Source organism: Phoca vitulina, unplaced genomic scaffold (genome assembly GCF_004348235.1).
Source record: "Phoca vitulina isolate PV1807 unplaced genomic scaffold, GSC_HSeal_1.0 scaffold6, whole genome shotgun sequence".
Taxonomy (NCBI): domain Eukaryota; kingdom Metazoa; phylum Chordata; class Mammalia; order Carnivora; family Phocidae; genus Phoca; species Phoca vitulina.
In genome coordinates, this window is record NW_022589709.1 from 39,404,369 (window position 1) to 39,427,597 (window position 23,229).

The 23,229-nt window shown below is 36.9% G+C and overlaps 1 protein-coding gene across 1 annotated transcript in view; it reads right to left on the reverse strand.

Annotated features, from left to right (window-relative positions):
• ADGRV1 (adhesion G protein-coupled receptor V1) overlaps window positions 1–23,229 on the reverse strand; it is a 538,587-nt gene that overhangs the window by 308,290 nt on the left and 207,068 nt on the right. The window contains exons 69-76 of the mRNA XM_032403550.1: window positions 22,381–22,854; window positions 19,849–19,992; window positions 17,249–17,423; window positions 16,431–16,566; window positions 13,515–14,620; window positions 10,342–10,459; window positions 9,265–9,436; window positions 3,515–3,757 (exon numbers count right to left, since the gene is read on the reverse strand). Coding sequence (XP_032259441.1) covers window positions 3,515–3,757; window positions 9,265–9,436; window positions 10,342–10,459; window positions 13,515–14,620; window positions 16,431–16,566; window positions 17,249–17,423; window positions 19,849–19,992; window positions 22,381–22,854 — 2,568 coding nt within the window. The remainder of the gene's footprint in view (window positions 1–3,514; window positions 3,758–9,264; window positions 9,437–10,341; window positions 10,460–13,514; window positions 14,621–16,430; window positions 16,567–17,248; window positions 17,424–19,848; window positions 19,993–22,380; window positions 22,855–23,229) is intronic.

A 23,229-nucleotide genomic window follows, 5' to 3' on the forward strand; every position in this document is an offset into this window, starting at 1 on the left:
CACAGTAAGCCTGGGATGCCTTTTAGACATTCAAATGAAGATGTGACGTATAAGCAATCAGATATAAGTCCAGATCAGGGGTGGTGAACAGGCTAGAAATAAAAATTGCAGGAGTTCTCATTTTATAGACCATATTTAAAGAAAACAGGTTTAGGTGGCCTAGCCTGCAGAATGAGTCTTGGTGGCCCCCAATGTTTACTGATCAGGAAGACTAACACAGACTACAGGAAGGAGCTGCCAGGGAGGGAAGGGTTAAGAGTAGGAAAAAGTGGTGTTCCAGAAGCCCAAAGGAGAAGAGCATGCTTCTGGAAGGAAGTGACCATTTTTGTCAAAAAATGAAAAGTGGGTGGAGATAAGCGTTTTCAAGAGCATCTGCAGCACAGTGGTAGGAAAATAAAACAAAACAAAACAAAAAAAACTTCCCTGAAAGAAACAACACAAAAGCCTATCGACTTCAGAATGGATACAGTATCCACTGGAAAACCATATAACAGAAAAAGTGAAAGAGTTACACACATCAACATGGGTATTGCTCAAAAACATGGTGAGCAAAAGAAGCACACCATAAAACAACATAATTGGAAGAATCTCATTTGCATAGTTTCCTAAAGAGGTAAACCTGAACAGCACATGGTAGGTGATAAAACTAAAAATAAAAGCAAAGCAATAATTCAATATGAAATTCAGGGTGGAGGTTATCTTCAAGAAGCAGAGAGGTTATCTTACAAGAGAAAAGCAGAATGGTATCAGAGAAGGGTTCACCGTGGCTAGTTCTAGGATTCCGGTAAAGTTGGATTTCTTAAACAGGATGGTGGTGATCTTTTTTTTTTTTTTTTTTAAAGATTTTATTTATTTATTTGAGAGAGAGAGAATGAAAGAGAGAGCACATGAGAGGGGGGAGGGTCAGAGGGAGAAGCAGACTCCCTGCCGAGCAGGGAGCCTGATGCGGGACTCGATCCAGGGACTCCAGGATCATGACCTGAGCCGAAGGCAGTCGCTTAACCAACTGAGCCACCCAGGCGCCCCAGGATGGTGGTGATCTTATGACTATAAACTGCATATAAACATTCTGTCCACTGTTTTCTCGTAGACTTTATTTCACAATTCAGACTTTTAAAGGAAATGGAACAATCAAAATGTTCTTGTGTTCATAATATACATGTAACAAACACAAACAAGAAGCATTATGTGATTTAAAAGCAATGACGAAAATCAAGATAGCAATATCCTTTGAATAGCATAGGCAATGGGAGAAGAAGAAGAAAAGTCATGCTCTTTCTTGAACTTGTGTGCTTTGGGCTATAGTACATGCATATATAAATAAAAATATTTGGAACTGGCTTTCAAATACAGCTTAGCTATAGGCTAATTTAAAGATAACTGGAATCAGTGATATTTTTACTATCTCAAATCTTTATATCCCTTAACTTTATGTCACAAATAGGTAGATATAAGGGAACTTATGTTAAGACTATAGTATTTATGTACTGGGAATGCTGACCTGCCAAAGGGTATGTATGCTACAGTTCCTGTTTTAACTATATTATTATAATCTATTTAAAGCAAAATGAAAATTGATATCTTTGTAACAGAATAGTAACTTAGTCCATAATTATTTTCTCATTCCCGCCAGCTACTAGAAAAGAGAATTATATCTCTTTGTCTTCTAGTAATGTGCCCAGGATTCAGAGAGAGAAAATGCACTGGTAAAGAAGGAACAGGAAAATAAAATAATACCAGAGAGGTGAGACTTTTATTTCTATTTTTTAATTAATTTTTTTAAACTTTGAGATAATTATAGATTCACATGCAGTTATAAGACATAATAGAGAGTGATCTCTTGCACCCTTTATTCAGTATCAGTCCTTGGTAACATCTTACAGAACTATAATACATCATAACAGGGATATTGACATTGATAGAGTCAACATACAGAACACTTTCATCACCACAGGGATCCTTCATGTTGATTCTTAGAGTGTTATAAAAATGCTATGAGTTACATGCTAGTGACAGCATGTGTTTTTCAAGGAATCATTTATGACAAATCTAGAAAGAATATAAGTGAATCTGATAGAGATACAGGTATTCAGATTCTTATTTTGGCAACTTCAATCTCACTCTCATTTGAGTGCATGAACTAGTTTATAATGTGCCTCAAATCTCTTTATCATCTCTTCTTCATTTCCAGTACCCCTTCTTCCACTCTACAAAATATATATGATGATATATATTTCACAGGAAAAGAAGAAGAATGAAGCACATATTTTATCCCATTTCTCTTCCTATCTTCAATGCTTGAAAGAAAAAATACTAAAACCTGCCCACTATGAATCAAAATACCTCTGTGTTCATACCACTCACTTCAAGGCTATTTAGAATGGAGTTTATCTCTAGAGTCTCATATGATAGAGAGTTTTGTCTTCTTATTTGCCAAGCTGTGGACTGTCACAAAGACCAGCTTTTCTGTCTGGCAAGCTTCCAGACAGCTCACTACATACAGGTTCGAATCTTTCATCCCTGACTCACTGCAATTGCTACGGAAACTGGCTGCACATAAGTTGTACTTTATGCACAGCATGTTCTACATGTTTGAGCCCCCCAACAGCGACACAACCAAGTACATACTATGTAGCACTTTGGAAACAACAATACAACAGCAACCACATTTGAAACCTTGAGGCCTAAAGAGTCACCAGGTTTGGAATCTTTAAAGAGGGGAAATGGCAGCATTGACCAGAATGGTGGTTTCCAAACTGTGGATTCCTTTGAGTTAGATGAGTGAAGGAAAAAAAAGGAGGGGGAGAGCTAAGGCGGGCAAGCTCTAATCCCCACAAATGTGCTTCAAGCAGAGTAGATACATACTTTTGTGTTAATATATTAGAGTTTGGCTACTAGAACGAAGTTTAAAGAATAATGCTGGAAAGGTCTATGGTGCTATTTGGACTAATTCCAGGGTCTGGTCACTTAGTGTTACACAGCATTGCCTTTCTGAGTCCCTGGTTACCCACCTACTCCCTCCCTTCCCCCTGAGGTCACCTAACAGGAGGGATGTGAAAAGTGGCAGGGAGACCTCATGAACTCAGGGATTTAAAGAAACCTAAAAATCAATTAGCGTGTGATGTTCTGGAGAAGGAGATTTTCCAATTAGTTCAGATACAGAACACAACAAAGACTCTTACTTTTTGTTTCTGGTCTTTCACAATTACATCCTGGAAAAATTTTAGCTCCCTAGAGATTTTATAGAACAGATTTATGTAAAACACTTTGCATTGTATTATCACCTTTTTTCAAAAAAAAAAAAAAAAAAAGAAATATAAGACTATCACTTTAAAACATGACCTAAGTGAAACAACTGAACTGTTTCAAGACGAAAGCTTAATGTAATAAACATAGGGTGAATTATGACGGGTATCATGAGAAAATACTGTTACCAACTACTCTTTTTCATTACCTAAGCTACAGGTAAAGAATGAAACCCTAATGTGGGTTAATCTATATATTCCATGCTCACCTGGGTACTGAAGTTAACAGACATCATCAGTCCTGTCCCGGAATCTCTGGCCACCTGCAAACTGATGAAAGTGGCCTTCTTATGAGCCACTGGCAGCCGAGAACCCACAGAAAAGTACACGAGGCTGTGAAGTTCGTCAGTCTGTAAGAACGTAATCGGTGCAAATCTGGCACTATTGTTTATTGCTGCTCCGGCACTTACTTCATACAGTTCCACAAAGAAAGGCATTTCAATGTGAGGTATCTGACAATTAGAAAATGAACAAAGAAGGATGATTACCAATATGTTTCTATTTTTAGCTAATTCCGACATTAAGAAATAGCTTTATTTATATACATAATTATAAAAATAAATACATATCTGGAGATACATTCCGTATAATCTCAGGATTAAGTGCTTAGGTTAGATTACCACAGGGCTTATTTTTTCGGATTTTAAGAAACACCTTTACTCTCTCTGGGTGAGCTCCTTCCTAGAAAATCGGTGTCAGGAGACAAGCTTTGTGTACTTCAATATGCAAAAGGATAAATGAAACATTCATACAATGAAATGCTGTTTGGTAGTTAAAAGGAATGAACCATTTCAGTGTTTTTCACCATGGATGGATCTGAAAACATGTTAATGAGTAAAAAGAATCAAGTTGCATAATTATATAGCACAATACAATATGTAAAGTTTAAAATTAGATAAAGCTTACTACACAATGAATAACTTATGGGATTAAAAGGCACAGCACAGGGAATACAGTCAATGGTACCGTGATGGTGTTGTGTGGTAACAGCTGGTAGCTACACTTGTGAGCACTGCGAAATGTATGGATACGTTGAATCACTATGTTGTACACCTGAAATTAATGTAACATTGTGTGTCAACTATACTCAAATAAAAAAATTAAAATAAATAAAATAACAATTGACAAAAATACTTATATATCAAATAAAAAATAACCTCCCAGGGGCACCTGGGTGGCTCAGTCGTTAAGCATCTGCCTTTGGCTCAGGTCATGATCCCAGGGTCCTGGGATCGAGCCCCGCATCCGGCTCCCTGCTCCACGGGAAGCCTGCTTCTCCCTCTCCCACTCCCCCTGCTTGTGTTCCCTCTCTTGCTGTGTCTTTCTCTGTCAAATAAATAAATAAAATCTTAAAAAAAAAATAACCTCCCAAAATATCACTGTGATAGCAGTTGGTTCAGGTAGAGGGATTGCCTTGGGGATAGGGCAGGATGTGGAACTGGAGAATGACACTAGGAATAGGGGAGAAAGAGAGCTCCAACTTTGTCTGTAAGGTTTTATTTTTAAAAGATTATACAGAAATATGAACAAATACTGATAACAGTAAATTCTGTAATTTTATGTATTTTTCAAAATTTCCCATAATTATAATATCTTAAGTATCTAGGGCTTCCCTTGATATCTCCTACAGTAGGGCAAACTCAGAGGAAGCAATCTCTTCTTCTACCTACAACTCTATCCAGCCTATTTCCCTTCCTTTCAGCTTCTCCAAGACTACCACTGTTTATCTCTTCTTTTCCCCCTTCTTTCCTGCAGGTAGAGATCCCTTCAAATAAGATTAAAGCACAACTTCTCTATCTCTCAGGATCTTTACCTACTGTACCTGCCTGCTGTCACCAATAAGGTATTTCAACTCAATGAAAATCATTTTTATCTCTAAATACAAACCAGTCTCACTTTACAAGAACCAAGTCAGCAAAAGACTGATAAAGACATTTATCTAAACAGCATTATAGGATTGAACTGACTTTGATCTCAAAAGTTTTTTCTTACAATTATAAGGTTGACATCTGTGTATGAGATAGATATTTTGAATCTAGTGAGATCCATCCAAGACTCTAATTCATCAAAAATCCTATTTGAGATAAAATGCACAATAGAATTGTCAATAACTCCTATATGCAACATTTATTTACAGAGGATGATGGGAGGAATGTAAAGAGGAATAAAACCATGTTCTAATTTTCAAGCAGGTAAGAGTCCAATAGTCAAGATAAAATATGCATAATAAGTTTTTTTTTTTGTTTTTTTTTGTTTTTTTAAAGATTTTATTTATTTATTTGAGAGAGAGAATGAGAGAGAGAGCACATGAGAGGGGGAGGGTCAGAGGGAGAAGCAGACTCCCTGCCGAGCAGGGAGCCCGATGCGGGACTTGATCCCGGGACTCCAGGATCATGACCTGAGCCGAAGGCAGTGGCTTAACCAACTGAGCCACCCAGGCGCCCTATGCATAATAAGTTTTAACCCTACATATAACTGGTAACTTCCATAAAAAAAGGTACAAAGTCTTTGTAAATTTAGACAAATAAGAATTCTAAATGGAGGGGAGCCTGGGTGGCTCAGTCGGTTAAGCGTTTGGCTCTTGATTTTGGCTCAGGTCATGATCTCAGGATCCTGAGATCAAGCCCCACATCAGGCTCTATGCTGAGCATGGATCCTGCTTAAGATTCGCTCTCTCCCTCTGTCTCTCCCCCTGCTCAGGTTCTCTCTCTCTCTGCCTAAAAAAAAAAAAAAGAATTCTAACTGGACAGATCAGGGGAGGCATCATGAAGGAAGTGGTATTTTGATCAGTCCCTAAGGGAGAGTTAGGAAACATAAGGCTGTGGGGGTTGAAGTCACAAAATTATTTGAAAATGCCTAGAAAAGGACTTAAATGTTTTCAAGTAGAATAACATCATCAAATGTTTTGAATACTGAAATTTCAGCACAACAGAAAGTATTAGCAGCTAATGAAACTCCTTCTCAAGAAAAGTAAAATATGATAAAATGGTATGTTAAATTAGAAAAAATCAGTGGGAATTTAATATTTTACAAATTTATTTCCTACCTCTATCACTACCAAGGTGACCCACAGCAGCAGCACCTTTGCCAACCATCAATTCCCATGCATATCTAGAATATACATTTAGATTTCTAAAACTCTTTCTGGTGAAAGAAATCAATTCCTTGGACAGCAGCTGATTGGATGTCTTAGATCAGGAAAAATCAGGATGGCTATGGAACATATGTTATTGCTATAAAGCAAAAATACTTCCAGAGAGTTTTAAAGTAATATGAAAAGACAAAAGATCACATTAATAGGGCTTCTAAGGGCCATGCCATGGCTATTTGAGTAGCAAAAAGAAAGCCATTCAATAAGTAATTAAAATTAATTGATAGAACTAGAGGGTATTATGCTAAGAGAAATAAGTCAGAGAAAGACAAATACCATATGATTTCAACACTTGTATGTGGAATCTAAAAAACAAAACAAATGAACAAACAAAAAAACAGAAACAGACCCAAAAATACAGAGAACAACCCAGTGGTTGCCAGAGAGGGAGGGGGATGGGCAAAACTGGTGAAGGGGAGTGGGAGACACAGGCGTCTGGTTATGGAATGAATAAGTCACAGGGATGAATGATTCAGCATAAGGAATATAGTCAGTGATACTGTAATAGCATTATATGATGACTAATGGTAGCTATACTTGCAGTGAGCATAGTATAACATATAGACTTGTTGAATCACTATGTTGTACTTGAAACTAATGTAGAATTGTGTCAATAAAAAAATAAAGATTTTTTAATTGAAAAAAATTAGTTGAATTTGAGCCTATAAGGGTACTTAAAAGAGAAAAGTTACTGTAGTGTATAAAAAAGTGGTTATAATGGAAAATAAGTGTGAATATAATAGTATGTACTTAATATTTTATTAATTTTAATTTGAAGAAGAGTGTTAACATACCTGGACATTTATATCTTTGATTAAGTATGTATTCATTTATTAAAGAATGATAAACATTCTTTCTATGTAAGTAGGAAGGAGTTAACAAAAAAATTGTGAATAAAATAATCCTTCCTAGAAAAAGTAAGAATTGTACCAAGAATAGCAATAAAGTATTAGGACCTATGAAACACATATAAATGAAGATGAAAACAAGTCAGAAGTGAAAGAATGCTGGTAGTTGCACACAAGTTGAGAGATTACGCAACTGTGTGTTTCATTGTCACAGAAGAGATGAGCTAAAAGAGATGTACTAAGAACACAGATTCGTTATCCCATCTCTTATGAGATTAAAGCCTCTAGGTTGCTCTTCTAAATATAACAAGATACTAACAAGGCAGGCATATATTTCTAACATCTCTAACTGACCAGGTCCATATTCAAGAGCAATAGGGCAGGGGCGCCTGGGTGACTCAGTCAGTTAAGCAGCTGCCTTAGGATCAGGTCATGATCCCAGGGTCCTGGGATGGAGCCCTGTGGCTGCTCAGTGGGGGGTCTGCTTCTCCATCTCCTTCTGCCCCTCCACCCCCCTGCTCATGCTCTCTCTCTCTCAAATAAATAAAGTCTTTTTTAAAAAAAAAAAAAAGAGAGAGTAATAGGGCAATAGTTAATGTAAAGCTGATGCTGTGAAGTTCAAAGAACAAATCACTCTGGAGAAAACACATGGTGTTAAGAAAAATCAACCTGTAAGGCATGAACTTAAAAATATACATATAATGATCTAACAAGTGAAGTCCTAAAATAGATCCCAACCAGATGACCAGCAATCCTCATTTGAAACAACTTTAGACAAGAACCAGGACCCATAATCCCAACAAAGAATAAAGCGGTGATAACCAAGAATATGTAACCTTCTGAAGTAAGTATTATTTCTTTTTTGGAACCAGTAAAATTATTACAATTCCAGGAAGGTATGAAAATAAGTATTACTGTAACTTTAGAGAAGATCAATATAATTGGTACAGTAATCCTCAGAAAGTGAAAAAATAAGTAGAAAAAATGAAAAAATCTACAATATTGTTATTTAGAATGGATTTAAGCATAGTTATATGTTTTGAAACAATTGTATTCATGCATGCTTTTTCTGCGGTTTAAAGTGTTTGGCATGGACAAAGAAACCACGATACTTTTGAACATTCACAATATTATTTCTAGTTTTTGTATTAAATATTTGAGTTTAATAAACTAAGTAGTAGACAAAGAAAAAATACTATTGAGTGCTCCTTAGGCATTAAATTATCACATTAAAAAAAAAAGGTCACACACATTTACTAAATGACTTAAGCTCTGGTAAGTCGGCAGTGACTAATACCATATGAATAATGCAGATTCCTATGGAAAGACAAGGGCATGCTTGTCTCCTAAGTGCCATGTGCAACATGAATGCATAGAAATTTATCCAAATGCTCATCAAGCATGGCCTCAGTGCTTCTTTAGTAGATCAAAACTGAACTCTCTATATATGAATAAAGAATGAGAAAACTTTCATTCTGTGGATGAAATCTATGGATATAATACAATTTGGCCAAAACTACAAGTATGATAAGAGCATAACATTAAACATTCAGAGTAATCAGAGATTTTTTTTTTTTCCCAGAGAGATTAATCTGACTGAAAATGACTCAAGGGACCATTCACACAATGAGCACTTGGTCCAGGAAGAATCTTGGAAATGACAAAAAACAGAAATGGAGAAAACTGATGAGCTTTTTCAATTATTGAGATATTATTGACATACAACATTCTATCAGTTTTAGGTGCACAACTGACGAGCTTACTAAAAAATTCATAATGTAATAATTTGTAAGTCCTAAGTCTATTATCCAGAAAAGAGGTTTAGATATTATGGCTAGGCGAGACACAAAGGATCTCTGCATAACCAATGTGTAAGTTTCAATAAAGTGACTTTAAAATTACTAATTCTAAAGAAATGTAATTAGAAGTTGAAAATACAGCTCTCCTCATCATTTCTTACCTTCCCTGGTTTGAGCTCAATGGTGATCGTGCACTTGGTCTGACCCACTGTACACGTCGTGGTCCCTGACACAGAGAGAAGTTCATCCATCAGGTTCACGCCATCTTTCTTGAGCGTGGCGGCTGTTTTGTTAAGTGTGACTCGCCAAAAGACCTTGACATCTTCAAAGGCCCTAGGAACAAAGCAAAACCTATGCAAATGTGTCTAATGCAGAACGTGTCATCACCGTGCTTAAGTGTACCTCTTCAGCCAAAGCACAGCACTTCCCTGACCACTGATAATGCTGAAAATAACCAGTTCTCCTCATTACAGTTAAGAAATTAAGGTCAGAGCTTATGTGGCATTCTTCCACCACACTCTATTCAATACTGAGTAAGTATTTCTTAAACTACTATGTACCATGAATGTGGAAACAAATAATACTTTTCTGCCTACTCTGCCTATTGCGTACCAGAAATATGAGAATAAAAATTATAGAGTACCCTGCCTTCAAGTAAATGTTCTTCATTTGTCAAGAATTCTTCTAAAGGAAACACATTACTGCTAAAAATGGTTGTTATTATAAAAATAAGGGGCAAGATATGACCTACATTTCCAGAGAATTTACGCCCAAAATGGAAAAGGTCATTTATATCCATGTACGTGGGTGCATACCACATGCACGTCTGTAATGAGCATTTGGAAGTTGGGTACTGTAGAGTACTAAGTTGCAAGCAAAATTTTGGTACTCCAGGTTTCCCTAACATTAAACAGTTACACAGAGCAATCAGAGAATAGTAGATATGCCGAAATGATGACTTACATAAGCTGACATCTGTATGGTATTTTATGAAGTACAAAATATTCAAGGTGGCCCTAAGTTATACTCATTAACCAACTATGTTAAATCATAGATTGAGAACGAGAGCAAAAAAACCCCCAAAACCAAAAAAAGACGAGAGCATCTGAACAATGACATACCAAATTCCACACTACCTTCTATTAGCATTTCATCCTGTCTTTACCATTTTATGAATCCAAACTAGATACTGTATAGACACATAGGATGTTACATCTTCTAAATATATATCAACATACCTGTTTGGTTGCCTTGTGACAGTGAGATGCAATCTGCTCTTATCAGCCCCTTCACCCAGCTCCAGTCCACTCTGGGACTCCTCACTGAATCCTACAATGCCATTGTGAAGATCACTCCCTGAGAAGAAAAATGGAGGGTTATAATATACTTCAGACTTTAAAAGATCTCCAGTGCTTCACTCATCTTTCCAGCTCAGATGGTATAAAAATGAGAAATTACAAGTGAGTAGGGGGAGTTACAATTTTTAAAGATCTTTACTAAAAATAGAGTAGAACCAAAATTATAATATCAAGGTAGCTAACACTTTGAGAACATTAGACTAGAAGAAAGAAAACATCAAATCCTATATCCCCGCACTGACATACATGCTCATCTCTCTCTGATGAGATTATTTTATATTTGGTAGCCCTTTACATTTTACATATGTTGACTGTTTAAAGCTCCTATATCCTAATGGAGTAGCAATGCTTTTATTTACTGCTGTATCCTCACTATCAAGAGCAGTGCCCAGCATATTTTAAGTGTTTAAAGAATATCTACTGAATAATGAACTCCATTTAACTGATTTACCTTCCTATAAGAGCATTTATGTTATGCATTCGTTTATTTGCCCCAGAGAAAAACAGAACTATTAATGAGCTCCTAAGTATCTCTGAGTAAAAGAAACACCTCTGAGCAACATTTCAGGTTACATGCACTATCATACTACAAATTGTGTTTAAAATGGAACAAGCCTAGGGTCCACACTACACTGAAATGGTCACTCCAAATCTTTGCCAGCTCATAAACTGGCTTTTCAGATGAGAGAGATGCCAGTAAACAGTTCCTGCTGCTTTCGATTTCCCAATGCCAGTTTTGCAAAGTGATCCTAAAAGCAATGACCCCGAAGCAATAAGCTTCAAAAACCACTTGTACCCATCATTGCGAAACCTGACTGCTGAAGTTCCAAGGAGACAGAACCTCTGAAGTTAGAGGTCAGGATAAGGAAATAGAAAACCGCCTAATGGTCTCACTGGGGGAGAGACAGTAGTCACCAGCCCTTATTCTGCAGGTTTCAAGTTTGAGTAAATGTGGAACCTATTAATTAGGGACCATTTTGTCCTGGTGTCTCATGTGGGCATTGTTTCCACTAGACTGCCAATCATCATCCTCACCCGTTAATCACTACGATCACTTCTTAGCCCTGTATCAGAACATGCCATCAACTTTTTTCTTCAGAAGCACTTGTTTCCTTGTCATTTTGGTGGGAATTTGGTCTTTCCAAATAGATTACAAACTTCTCACAAGCACAAGTGTTTTCTTTTCCAGTGTGATAGCATTTAGCATGGTTTCTATTGAACCTAATACTTCCTTTACCACAACTACAATGACTAATTTGATGTCAAGTTTCTAATTAGATGAATCAAGATTTCTAATGTGCTAATGATCAAACCCAAAACTAAATAAGCTATTTTCTCCTGATATTATTTTGAAAGTTTGTTCTAAAATCTAAACGTGAAAAGACTATGAAGATTAGCTAAAGATAAGAGGAATAGGAAAAATTAATGATGTGGTTAAAAGGGAAATACTTTGTTAAAAAGCCAGGAGAGGAGAAGACAAATAAGGAAATGTGGGGTATATGACCATGCAAATGTACTGCAGACGTTGTCAGGTAAATTACATCACATGACAGTAAGAAGTAGGTATGGAGTTGATTATTTATCATCTGTGTGTCATCAATATACCTTATGTAGGGAAGGTAAGCATTTAGAGTACCGACCTCATCAAGGTTCAACTGAGTGCCTGGGGAGTTAGACTGGGATACCCTTGGGATAGCAAGGAGCCTCCAGTAACCATTTTGACAGGTCTGTGCCTCTGCCAAACTAGTGGCTAAACATTTTGACTGTCATTCCAATAACTATAATTAAATATCTATGTCATGGAATGGGAGAGGAGGTTGTCGAGTCTCAAAATAATTTTAATAGAAAAATACAGATGGCATTAAGCTAATGTGAATCAAAATCAGTAAATAATTTGGTCAATAGAATTAGAATTTACAATACTCAATAAACTGGAGGAACAGGAATAAATAACAATTCTGACTGGTGTAAATTTGTTGGGTAACATAAATGGGATGGTGCTGGGTATAAAAGGAAGTTATGCAATTGCAAAATTATGACTAAATTATTACTGAATGGCTAACATACGATAAAAATTCTAGGAGGAGGCATCAAATCCTAAAAGTGGACCATAAAGATGTTTATTCTAAAATTTTCTTTTTATAAAAGAGAAACAAAGAGTAGACACTAAATGATTTCATTGGGTTTCCCAATTGATGGTTGATCTGGGCCATAAATATAGGCTTCATGACATTTAGTTTTCTTTCCACTACATTATTTTATCATGGTGTCATCTGAAACTGTAAAGCACTATATACAATTCATAAATGCTTATAAAAAAGAGCAGAGTAGGTAAGAATCGTAAGATGGCCTTGTCAATACTCTAATTAGTGTAAGGTTCTGACAAGCTGAGCTAAACCACGTTAAGAAATACAGTATGATTTCAAACGAAAACTACAAACTATCACTGAAACCTTTTATAAGAGGTATGAGGAACTCTTTAAAAAAATCATTGAATTTTTAAGCTATTATAATATATACACCCAATGGTAAAAAAAAAAAAAAAAAAAGTTATATAAACTGCATTGGTTCAACAGGAGAAAAAAAGAAAATATTTTTAATCTATTTCCCAACATAAAGGAAGAACTTCCTAATAATGAGACTTAGATTTTGGGGATGGATTATTGAAAGTGGTTTAGAAATTCAGAATGAGGTTTCATAATAGGATAGGCAATCATGTATTTGGATAATTAAATTAAATATTTTCCAGAGGAAGAACATGGACTTATGCATTTTTAAGGTTTTCCCTATATTGTGATAATATAAATTTTATAGATTGTTTAACTGGCTCAGAGCTAAGTGACATTTATAGTCCATTAAATTCTAGCTTGGCGCCTCAGAACAACATCGTGAGTTCATGTTATGGGTCTATGCCACAAGAAAACAATGTTTTAATGAATAACTATGAGTGATTCAAGTAATTCACCCTCTCAAATTAAATTTAAGACGGAATAATATTATTATAAATTCTATAGCACAAGCACATTTTTATGTCCATTACTCCAGAGATATACCTGTAATAATGATACTGGCAAAAGCTGCAAATCCACTGTCATCCTTCCCCTTCACGAGCTGTGCTCCCCCTTGGGGGTCTGTAAGAAACACGTAGAAGAATTCTTGCCCCTCAGGCTCGTCGTCATCCAAAATCTGAACCAATACTTTACGTTCTCTTTCTCCATCTACAAATGTAAGGATAAGAGTTTGTTCTTCAAAATCTTCTTCTTCAGTGGCCCACGTTAGGTTGGAAATCCCATAGATATCATGAAAGGGCAATGCATTTTGTTCCTTCTGAGCAGATCTTTCACCGAAAGTTTTAACTGTTATAGTGACATTGCCAGTAGACCCACCAGTTCTTCGAATAAGAATTTCTGCAGCATTAAATGTGCCATTTCCCACCTCTTCTTCAACATAAACAGTAGGTGGCCCAAGACTAAATATTCCATGGACGGAAACATTTGCAGTCACGGTGTCCACATCAGGCTTCTCAGACAAGGTGGATGTATCAGGAACGGTGACAAGCTTCTCAGGGATGGCAGATGCACCAGCCGCCTCAGTAATGGCAACCATTTTGGTGGGCTGTGGAACAGCCGTTATCTTGGTTGTGTCAGGGTATGTGGCCAAGAAGTCAGTTTCTACAGGAATGAGAGCTGTGTCAACTGCTACAGCCACAGTTGTCTTAGGGAAAGAAACATCTATTCCTGCTGGGTCATCATTATCTAATATTGTGATCAGCGCCACACTAAAATCGAGATTCAGGCGTGGTCTCCAATTGGCATCAAACTTTTGTAATCCTTTCATTTCTACTGAAGTTAGATTAATGTAAAAAATTTCTTCTTCCTCGGGAAGCTGATCATTAATGATGATTATTTCAAAATCCACCTCAGATTGGAATTTTTGAAAAAGCAGTTCCCCATTCTTAACAGGCTCAAAGTCTTCCACGGGCTTTGCACTTCCTGCAGCTGTCTGATAGGAAACTTTAACAAGATCACCATGGAACCCAAACAGTCTTTGGACATATAATCTGATCATCTGTGTATCCTCTGACACCATGACATTTCTAGAACTAGGGGAAAATTGAAAGACTCCCATTGGTTCAATTTCAGCAAAGGTGAAACCTGATCTGGAAAAAAAAAACATGAAAGAACTGATAAAAAGTAGGAATACCATTGTAGAGATTCATTTTTCAAATATTTAAGGTGCTTCTCATGAGGGCATCTTAAGGATGGCATGCCCTTTCAAATTCCCTAAAACCCTACTCACTTATTGATGAATATACCAGAACACACGAAATGTAAGAACAGAAGCTGCAATTGTGGGGGGACAAGCCTGACAAGTTGGAGCCCAGTGAAGAGCTTATAGGTCTCTGGTCTGTTTCTCCAGTTTATCCCAGAGAAGCTCTCTGAAGAATCTGAAATATCAGGCTCTCTCTTATGATCAGTACACAAGCAGCCAAAAACTCAAGATCCTGGGATATCAGCCAGATTTCTTATCTACCAAATAGAAATAGTTGTCCCCATTAGATGCAAAATCCTTGCTTCTTCCAGGTGGCCAGTAATGGAACTATTCTCTCACACAATTGTTGCTAAAATTTTACATATGAATTTGAAGAAACATCCATGATTGAGTGATTTATCCTTAGCTTTTCCCTGTGGAGTTTTGTTGGGAGTTAATAGCTTTACCAGAGCTAACACAGGTGGCCCATCAACGGAATTCAGGACACAGACATATTTTCTTTCAGTTTTTTTTGTTTTGTTTTAATCAGTTCTTTTAATCCTTTAGGAAGGACACCCCAGAGTCCATCACTCTCTAGTGTCAAGCACCCATCACTCAACACATAGCATAGTGGTTAAAAGCTCAGACAGTAGAAGGCAACCTGGGTTCAAATCATGGTCCCAACCTTATTAGCTGTGTGATGCTGGCTCTGTTACATATCTGTGAGTCCTTTCTCCATCTAAAGGGACTAATAATAGTATCCATGTCATATGGGTGTTGTGAAGAGTAATAGTAAACATATATATACATATAAAATATATATAACACATTTATTATATATATGTACAAATGAATTTTATATATATATATGTGTGTGTATATATAAAATATTTTAAAGCAATGCCTGGTCTAGGGTAAGCACTATAAAACTGTTAACTATTGCTGTTGTTAAAGGCACTTAAATTTGTTACCCAGCAATACATTCTGTGCCCATTTTTTAAACGGCATATGTATAATCTAAAACCATATTTGATTTTGCCAACCAATATCTCCTACACCTAAACATGTATACAAACATACTTGAACACACACTGGTGTTGCCTGCACTTTCCCCCCATTTTCCAAGTAAGTAAACGACAGAAAGACCAAGTAACATTCCCAAAGTCACACAGCAAGTAAGTGGCAGAGCCAGGACTAAATCCATGAATCTCTCTCTAAGGTCTGTCCCTGCTGTTTTGATCAAGCCCATCCCAGGTATGAGAAAAGTAAATTGCTTCTGGTTGGGACATATCTATCTGCAAACATACTGATTTAAATTAAACTCAAAAGAGCCACTGCTACAAGTCACATTATAGCCGATTCTTATCCTTAATCCCTTAGGAAAATGAGGTATGTTTCAGCAGATGCTCAGAAGACAGACTTCTTTAATGATAGTTGACTTTGCCATCACGGTTCTTAGTGGACATGTTACTCCGGACCAACACTGCTGAGTGGGAGCTCAGAGAGAGCGCTCTTCAAAGCCAGCGGGGGGGGTGGCTCTATGAAAGTCGGCCTCCCTCCATGGCATCTTTGGCATGCAGGCCACGTGTGGCTCTACACTAAAACCGTTTCCACATCTGCTCCAGGGAAAGCGATCCTTGTGTCTTCTTCTGTTTCAACTGATAAATTCCAGATTATTCCTCAGAGACTGCGCTGGGTGAGAATCAAGCTGATCTTACCGAAGCTGAGCCCCACCAGGGGCGCTGCTCTGTACTCCCGAGAGGTGAAGAACAAAGGCCTCCGGCCGACCAGGACTGGCAAATGTCCACAGCAAGACTCCTTTCCTTTGTTCTCCATGGGAAAATGAAAGGCTCCCTGAACGGGAATAGGAGAAGGGAAGCAGGGTATTATTTTTGAGTTCTTACACTGGGATTCAACTCTTAAAAGTGTAGTAAAATAGAGACTTTTCCAGAATTCTATGACCATCTACAAGAGGTAATACACTAAAAAAGTTGGGGAGAGGGGTACGTGAACTGAAAGAAAGGTCCATACACCAAAATTTTGCCCTCATTCCCTGTCTGCTCTGCGGAGTAGAGGTCAGGTCATCTACTGCGTACAGCTCACTGACCCTCCCAGAGCTAACGGGAGAATAAAAACACAAAGGAGATGAAGCCACAGCTGCTCTATTATCAGAAATATTCCGGTGAACACGTAAATGAATACAATGGTGTGCCTTTTCTTTTTTTTTTTTTGTTACTGTACAAGCCACATTAGGTTTTTAGAACTACTTTTAACAAACTCCTAATATATCAACAGAGTTGGCTGCTTAGTGACCACTATTTCCAGGTGCCATATGAAGTTTTTAATTTGACTGAGTAAAGCTTCTCGTTTTTACCAAGTAGACTGGGCAACTCTGATCACTAAAATATGGGAGCACTGTATTAGAAAACAAATAGTTCATTATCCAGAGTAAGGAAATGAGCCAAGAAAATTAGTGGCCAATCACACATCTATCTCTATGTTCTACAGGGCAGATCTTAGCAAAGCGACAACTCACCTAGTTTTGGGGTCATGTTGCCAACAACAATGAATTCGGGGATTTCTACCCCAGGAGCATATCCAGCCCCCCAGGCAACCATGAGCGAGCCATACGTGCCTCTCCTAGAAATCACAACTTGGCTGGTTCCCGCAGCGACGTCCATGAGTGGAAAAGAGGTAGATTCAAATCCAACCTGAGGAAAAACATGCTTAGAATATTTTATTTCTCCCTAAAGGTTCCCATTTTCTGAAGAGTGGGTTAAAAGTCAACTTTCTTTTTGTTTACACAACATATTTTCTTGTTTTAAAATATATTCAATTAAAGAGTAATGTTTAAGAAATGACATCTGAGACTTGGAAATTTATTCTATTTTATAATTCTGATTATAGTTTATATCTTTATTTTTTTAACAAAATGCAATCCTATGAATTTATAATATCCAAGAAAGATAAATGTAATTATGGTTATATGAAAGCAAAAGATTAAAAATGGCATTTTAATATGACTTGTTTGTGGGTTTTTATAGAACCTGGTTTATTTAGAACTGAAATCAGACATCTTTCTAAGATATAACAACAAATTCTTCATTTATAAAATGAGCACCATGAACTAGATTTTCTATCAAGATTCTTCTCAGCTCTTTGATTCAATTCAATTTTTTTTTTTTGAGGATCAGAAACATCCAAAGATTTTTTAAAAATAATCATCTTTTTCATCCATATCAAGTAAGATTTTGTTTTAATGGTAAACTTCTCAGGGAACCCTGGGATTTAAAAATGACTTCTAGATGAAATAAGTTCTAGTCAATCAGTAAAAATAAAACTAGATTCCTGGCTTCACATTGTGATTTGGATAACTCAGTTTACCTCTTTTGGTCCTAAAATCTATAAATTGGGATACCATATGATTGACAGTTCTATATTAAGACTCATTCTCCCCATTTTTTAAAACTTTTTTTTTTTTTTTTTTTGAGAGGCAGAGAAAAAAAAGAGAGAGGGGAGGGAAGAGGGAGAGAGAGAATCTTAAGCAGGCTCCACGCCCAGCACAGAGCCCGACGCGGAGTTAGATTCCACAACCCGGAGATCATGACCTGAGCTGAAATCAAGAGTTGGATGCTTAACTGACTGAGTCACCCAGGTGCCCCTTATGCTCCCCATTTTAAACTGGAATGGAAAGTAACAGAAAAGTATGAGAAGGTACCCCAGGATAGCTTCTGGGGTAGAAAGAAAAAGAAAATAAAAACAAAAATGAAACTTCAACCTGACACTAGCCTAGATTCCCTATTACAGTGAGGCTTTTGCTTAGGAATTGTCAAAACCTTTGGTATATCTATGATAATGCATGCTACATGGCTAGGGTTGTTTGAAAGTGTCCTAGCCACCTAGCGCATGCACGTGTGTGCACGCGCACACACACACACACACACACACATACTGGTAAGGAGTACAGAGGATACACCAAGGACAGGAATACATCCTAACTGGCCCCAATCTTGCCCTTTGAAGTGATAAATGTTGTAACCATGTGCGTGAACAAGGAGTAGGAAATATTTTGCTATGCCAAATGAATGGTTCATGTTGAATGGAATCCTTTTTTATAACAACCTGTGAGCAAAAAGAAGACAACTATTCAAAGTATTATTAAGTTCTATTCCTCCATTCTCTCATGAACAGATGAGGTATAGGAGAAAGAAAACTCACTATTCTTCTCAGTTATTTTTAATGCTGATGGATTCCATTTAGGGGACAAAGCAAATTCATTCTCTATGGAGAAGAAGCCCAGGAGGGAGTTCCTGAAGAGCATGCCCTTAATGGTCAGAGACCCTGTTACACAAGCTTCTGGCGAGACCTGGCTATCATTTGTGTAGACTACACGTCCACATACTGGACTAGGCCTGCCTTAACCAAGCTGAAGGACCTCCCATCTGAAGGAACAGGATGCAATGTTATTTCATCATGGTCTCAAAAATACACACATTACCATGAGCCAAAGACAACAGCCCTGTCTTGCTCCTATATTGACAGAACCAGCCTACATACAAAGTAAAGCCCTCAAGATATTCTTTGTTCTCCTGTAAACTTATGAAGTGAACAGGAAACAATCTTTCCACATTGAACTCCAGTGGAAGATTCAAATATTTAGGGGCAACCATGTCACAGGATCTCATCTTTAGCATTTATCTCCATCAGCACAAACTTGTCATGATAAAAAGAGCTCCAAAAATGAAAGACAAATAATCACAATGTTAGTAAATGAAAAAGTCTGGAATATTAACTGATGTTTAATTTTAATTTTAATTATTTAGCATAAAATACCTCAATATTAAATATTCTATTAAAAACAGCCTTAAAAAACCTGGAAATTTTCATTCTAAGTGACCATAATTTAAAAAATTTTTATATTCAAATTCTATGGGACGGAAACTTTCTAAATATCCAAAAAGGAAAATGTTGAAACTTGGCAAATTATTTTCATATAATGTATCCATGTCTACTTTGATACTGATTTAAGAAAATAGTAATTTTGAGAAATTTTAGGTCTAAGAATCTTTTTTAATCCTTCCTATGAATGCTGCCCTCTAGTGGTTCCTGCCTGGTTCCACACCCAGGACCAATTACCTGAGAATTGGCAGCTTTCTCAGGGACAGGAAGGATAACGGATTTCGCTTCCTGGAGAATTTTTGGCATACCGTAGAAACGTCCACTGACAAGCATTGCCATCACCAGTTGCAAGGTGAAATTAGAGCCCAGGGATAGGAAGACCTATAAACAAACAAGATCAATGACTTTTTTAGTAGCAAAAGATAATTTCCAGAGAAAAATACTGACATTTGACATGAGTCATTAGCACACTGCCACAGGGTCCTTTTGTACAGTTTCATCAATATATGCCTTTCCCTCCAGGTTATAAAACAAATCACCAGTATGAAGACCATAGGTGATGAGTGATAGAGTGTAAAAAACACAAATTTGCAAATTCTCCATGTGTGCCCAAATGGCCTCAAGAATGATGTACAGAAGTAGTGTTAGTAATAGAATGAATCATGTACCACAGGAAAGAAAGAGCTCACTGGGGAACAGAATCAGCTCCTAAAAGCAGCAAAACTCTCTTTCTTCCTCTTCATTAAGGGATAAATAATACTCCAATGAAATTTACTCAAAATGAATAATGATTTAGGTATACTGATTACTTGAATATTTTGGATAAATAAAAATTCCTTATGAAATGTATTAGATTACCAATTTTTAAAGTTTTCAAATCTAGGGGTGCCTGGGTGGCTCAGTCAGTTAAGCATCTGCTTTTGGCTCAGGTCACGATCCCAGGGTCCTGGGATCGAGTCCCGCGTCGTGCTCCCTGCTCAGTGTGAAGCCTGCTTCTCCCTCTCCCTCTGCTCCTTTCCCCCATTTCTTCTCTCTCTCTCTCTCAAGTAAATAAAAAAAAAATAAAGTTTTCAAATCTAATAAATAAGGGAAACTCTGAATTTAAAAATTAATGTTACCCTAATTTTTTTTTGAAATTTACAAAACATTTTCCCAAGAGAAATATTGTTATTGATAATGGATAAGCCCCCAAGTTATCCCATAACCTAGAATATTATTAAAAACTCTGTACATCTTTATTGAACATAAAAATAACTATTTTTGTGGAGTCTGTTCTTCTTTTAAATATAACTTATTTAAACATACACCACAGCCCTCCAAATATACACAGTATGTACCCTAGTAGTTTCAATGTTATGTAACTTGAGGATAACAGATGTTTCATTCATTCGATCAATCTTCATTTTTTCAAAGTGACATTCACTGAACATGACTCACAGATCAAGTGCTAAGGAAACAGAAATAAATCAGTGTCCTTACTTTAAGCCTGTGCCTCCCACCTCTCCTCTAGGGGTGTTCCCTTCCCCCACGCAGTTCACTGGCTGGGCTACTCAGGTGTGACATGGGCATAAATCAAGGGTAGGATTTTTTCAGTGGTTCCCTTTTCCCCTCATGCTCTGGATATAATGCATTGTTCTTTGAAATGTTAGAAGGAGAAAATATGCATATAACTTTTGTGTCCCCCAAAACTTAACTACTAATAGCCTACTGTTGACCAGAAGCCTTACTGATAACATGCACAATTAACACATATTTTATAAGTTTTTATATATTATTATTGTATTCTTGCAATAAAGTAAGCCAGAGAAAAGAAAGTGTTATTAAGAAAATCATAAGGGAGGGAAAAGACATTTACAGTGCCATACTGCATTTGCTGACACAAATCTGCATATAAGTGAATCTGCACAGTTCAACCCTTGTTGCTAAAGGTCAACTGCATACCATTCAGCTTTTGCAGGGAAATGAAGTGGACTAACGTCCCTCAAAATGTACCAAGTACCACCCACTACAAGACACAATCTACGAGTTAGGCAGATCAAGGGTTTTAGTCCATGTAATATACATCACATATTTTGGTTTTCCTATACGTAGTGTGAGAATAGTTTTATACTATCCACATTGCTTAGTAAAATAACAGAATAATCAGATCTTCACTGTAGCATGTCTTACTGTCAAATGAAATCTCACTATAGAATAATACAAAGCCCTTCCTAGAAAAGCTAAGGAATGTCCTCTGGTGTTCATTAACAGAGATTAAAACCTGAATGCATTCAGAAGGTAATGTTACATAGATATGTATGGGAAAATGTTTCAAGGTAGATAATTCAAGCACACTATATTTTTAAAAAAACTCTTCTAATTTGTAAATGAGACTTGATATAATCATATTCTGGTTAAGTTGATCTACCTCTCATTTCCCCAGTTTTGCAGTCTTTATTCCAGTATAGAAAATTTTCGGAAATAGGAAATGGAGGTTAGAAATTAATCAACAGGGTCGGGGCACTGAGTCAACTTCCCAAAGAATACAGGGATGTAAGAGTAAGTCCTACATAAGTGCCTGCTACTGTTTAGACAAAAATATGTTATCTCCAAATGGGAATATACCTAATTCATTAATGATCTGCAAATGTATCATCCAATTATTATTACACATTTCTATGATTACATTTAAATATCTCAGTAAGATTGTAAGCTGATCATGAGATAAGCCAGTGCTCTCCCGAAGGAGTTACACTGGAATGATTGAGAAACTGAAGAAATGCTACAAACCTGACTCCTCACTGGTACCATGTCCACTTTATATCTGGCACCATCTTTGACCACCAGTTGCCTCTCTACATTTTCAGTAAAAACTGGCCGCTCCTTTTGGTCAGATGAGATGCGAAATCCAACAGCAACATCTCCAAATGTTCCTGCAAGCCGGGTTACATTAATTTGGATGAATCTACTAAGGTTCTGCCCAATAAAGAGCGACTGATAATCTGAATACAGAGCAAATACTCCATGTGGGTCATCATTTGCAGAAACAGAGAACCGTGTGATGCATTTTTCTGGATCCAGTTCTGCTCCTCCCTCTACAGAAACAAGCTGGATCACATAATCTTCTTCTATCTCAGGTATATCATCTGGGAGCAAATGAATATCAAAGCTCACTTCACTCTCTCCATCCGCAATAGTGAAAAATCCTTTTGTAGAAAGAAAGTCTCCTGTAATATCAAACTCACTGCTTATTTCCCAGTAAACCTAAAAGCAAAAAATCCAACAAAGTCACATAATTCAGTATACTGAATCAAAATCCTTTATGTTTTCCTCTACAATATATAAAAAAAATTTTAATTGTGCATCATTATATTCAAAGCCAGATGCCCCAAATAATCAGTTTAGAAAGTATGGAGGAATGATACTAGCACCGTGAAAGTATATGAACTCTTTTGGGCTAATGTATGCAATTTGCAGTACAAAGTTACAAAATCTCATTTCACCTACTTCTAAAATAATAACACGATTTGAAGAGATAAAGCAAAGCAAAGTTAACTTGAGAATGGCAGTCCCACAAATACATTCAAAAGGTCTGAATATATATTTAACAGGCATTTGAACCAGACAATACTTGAAGGT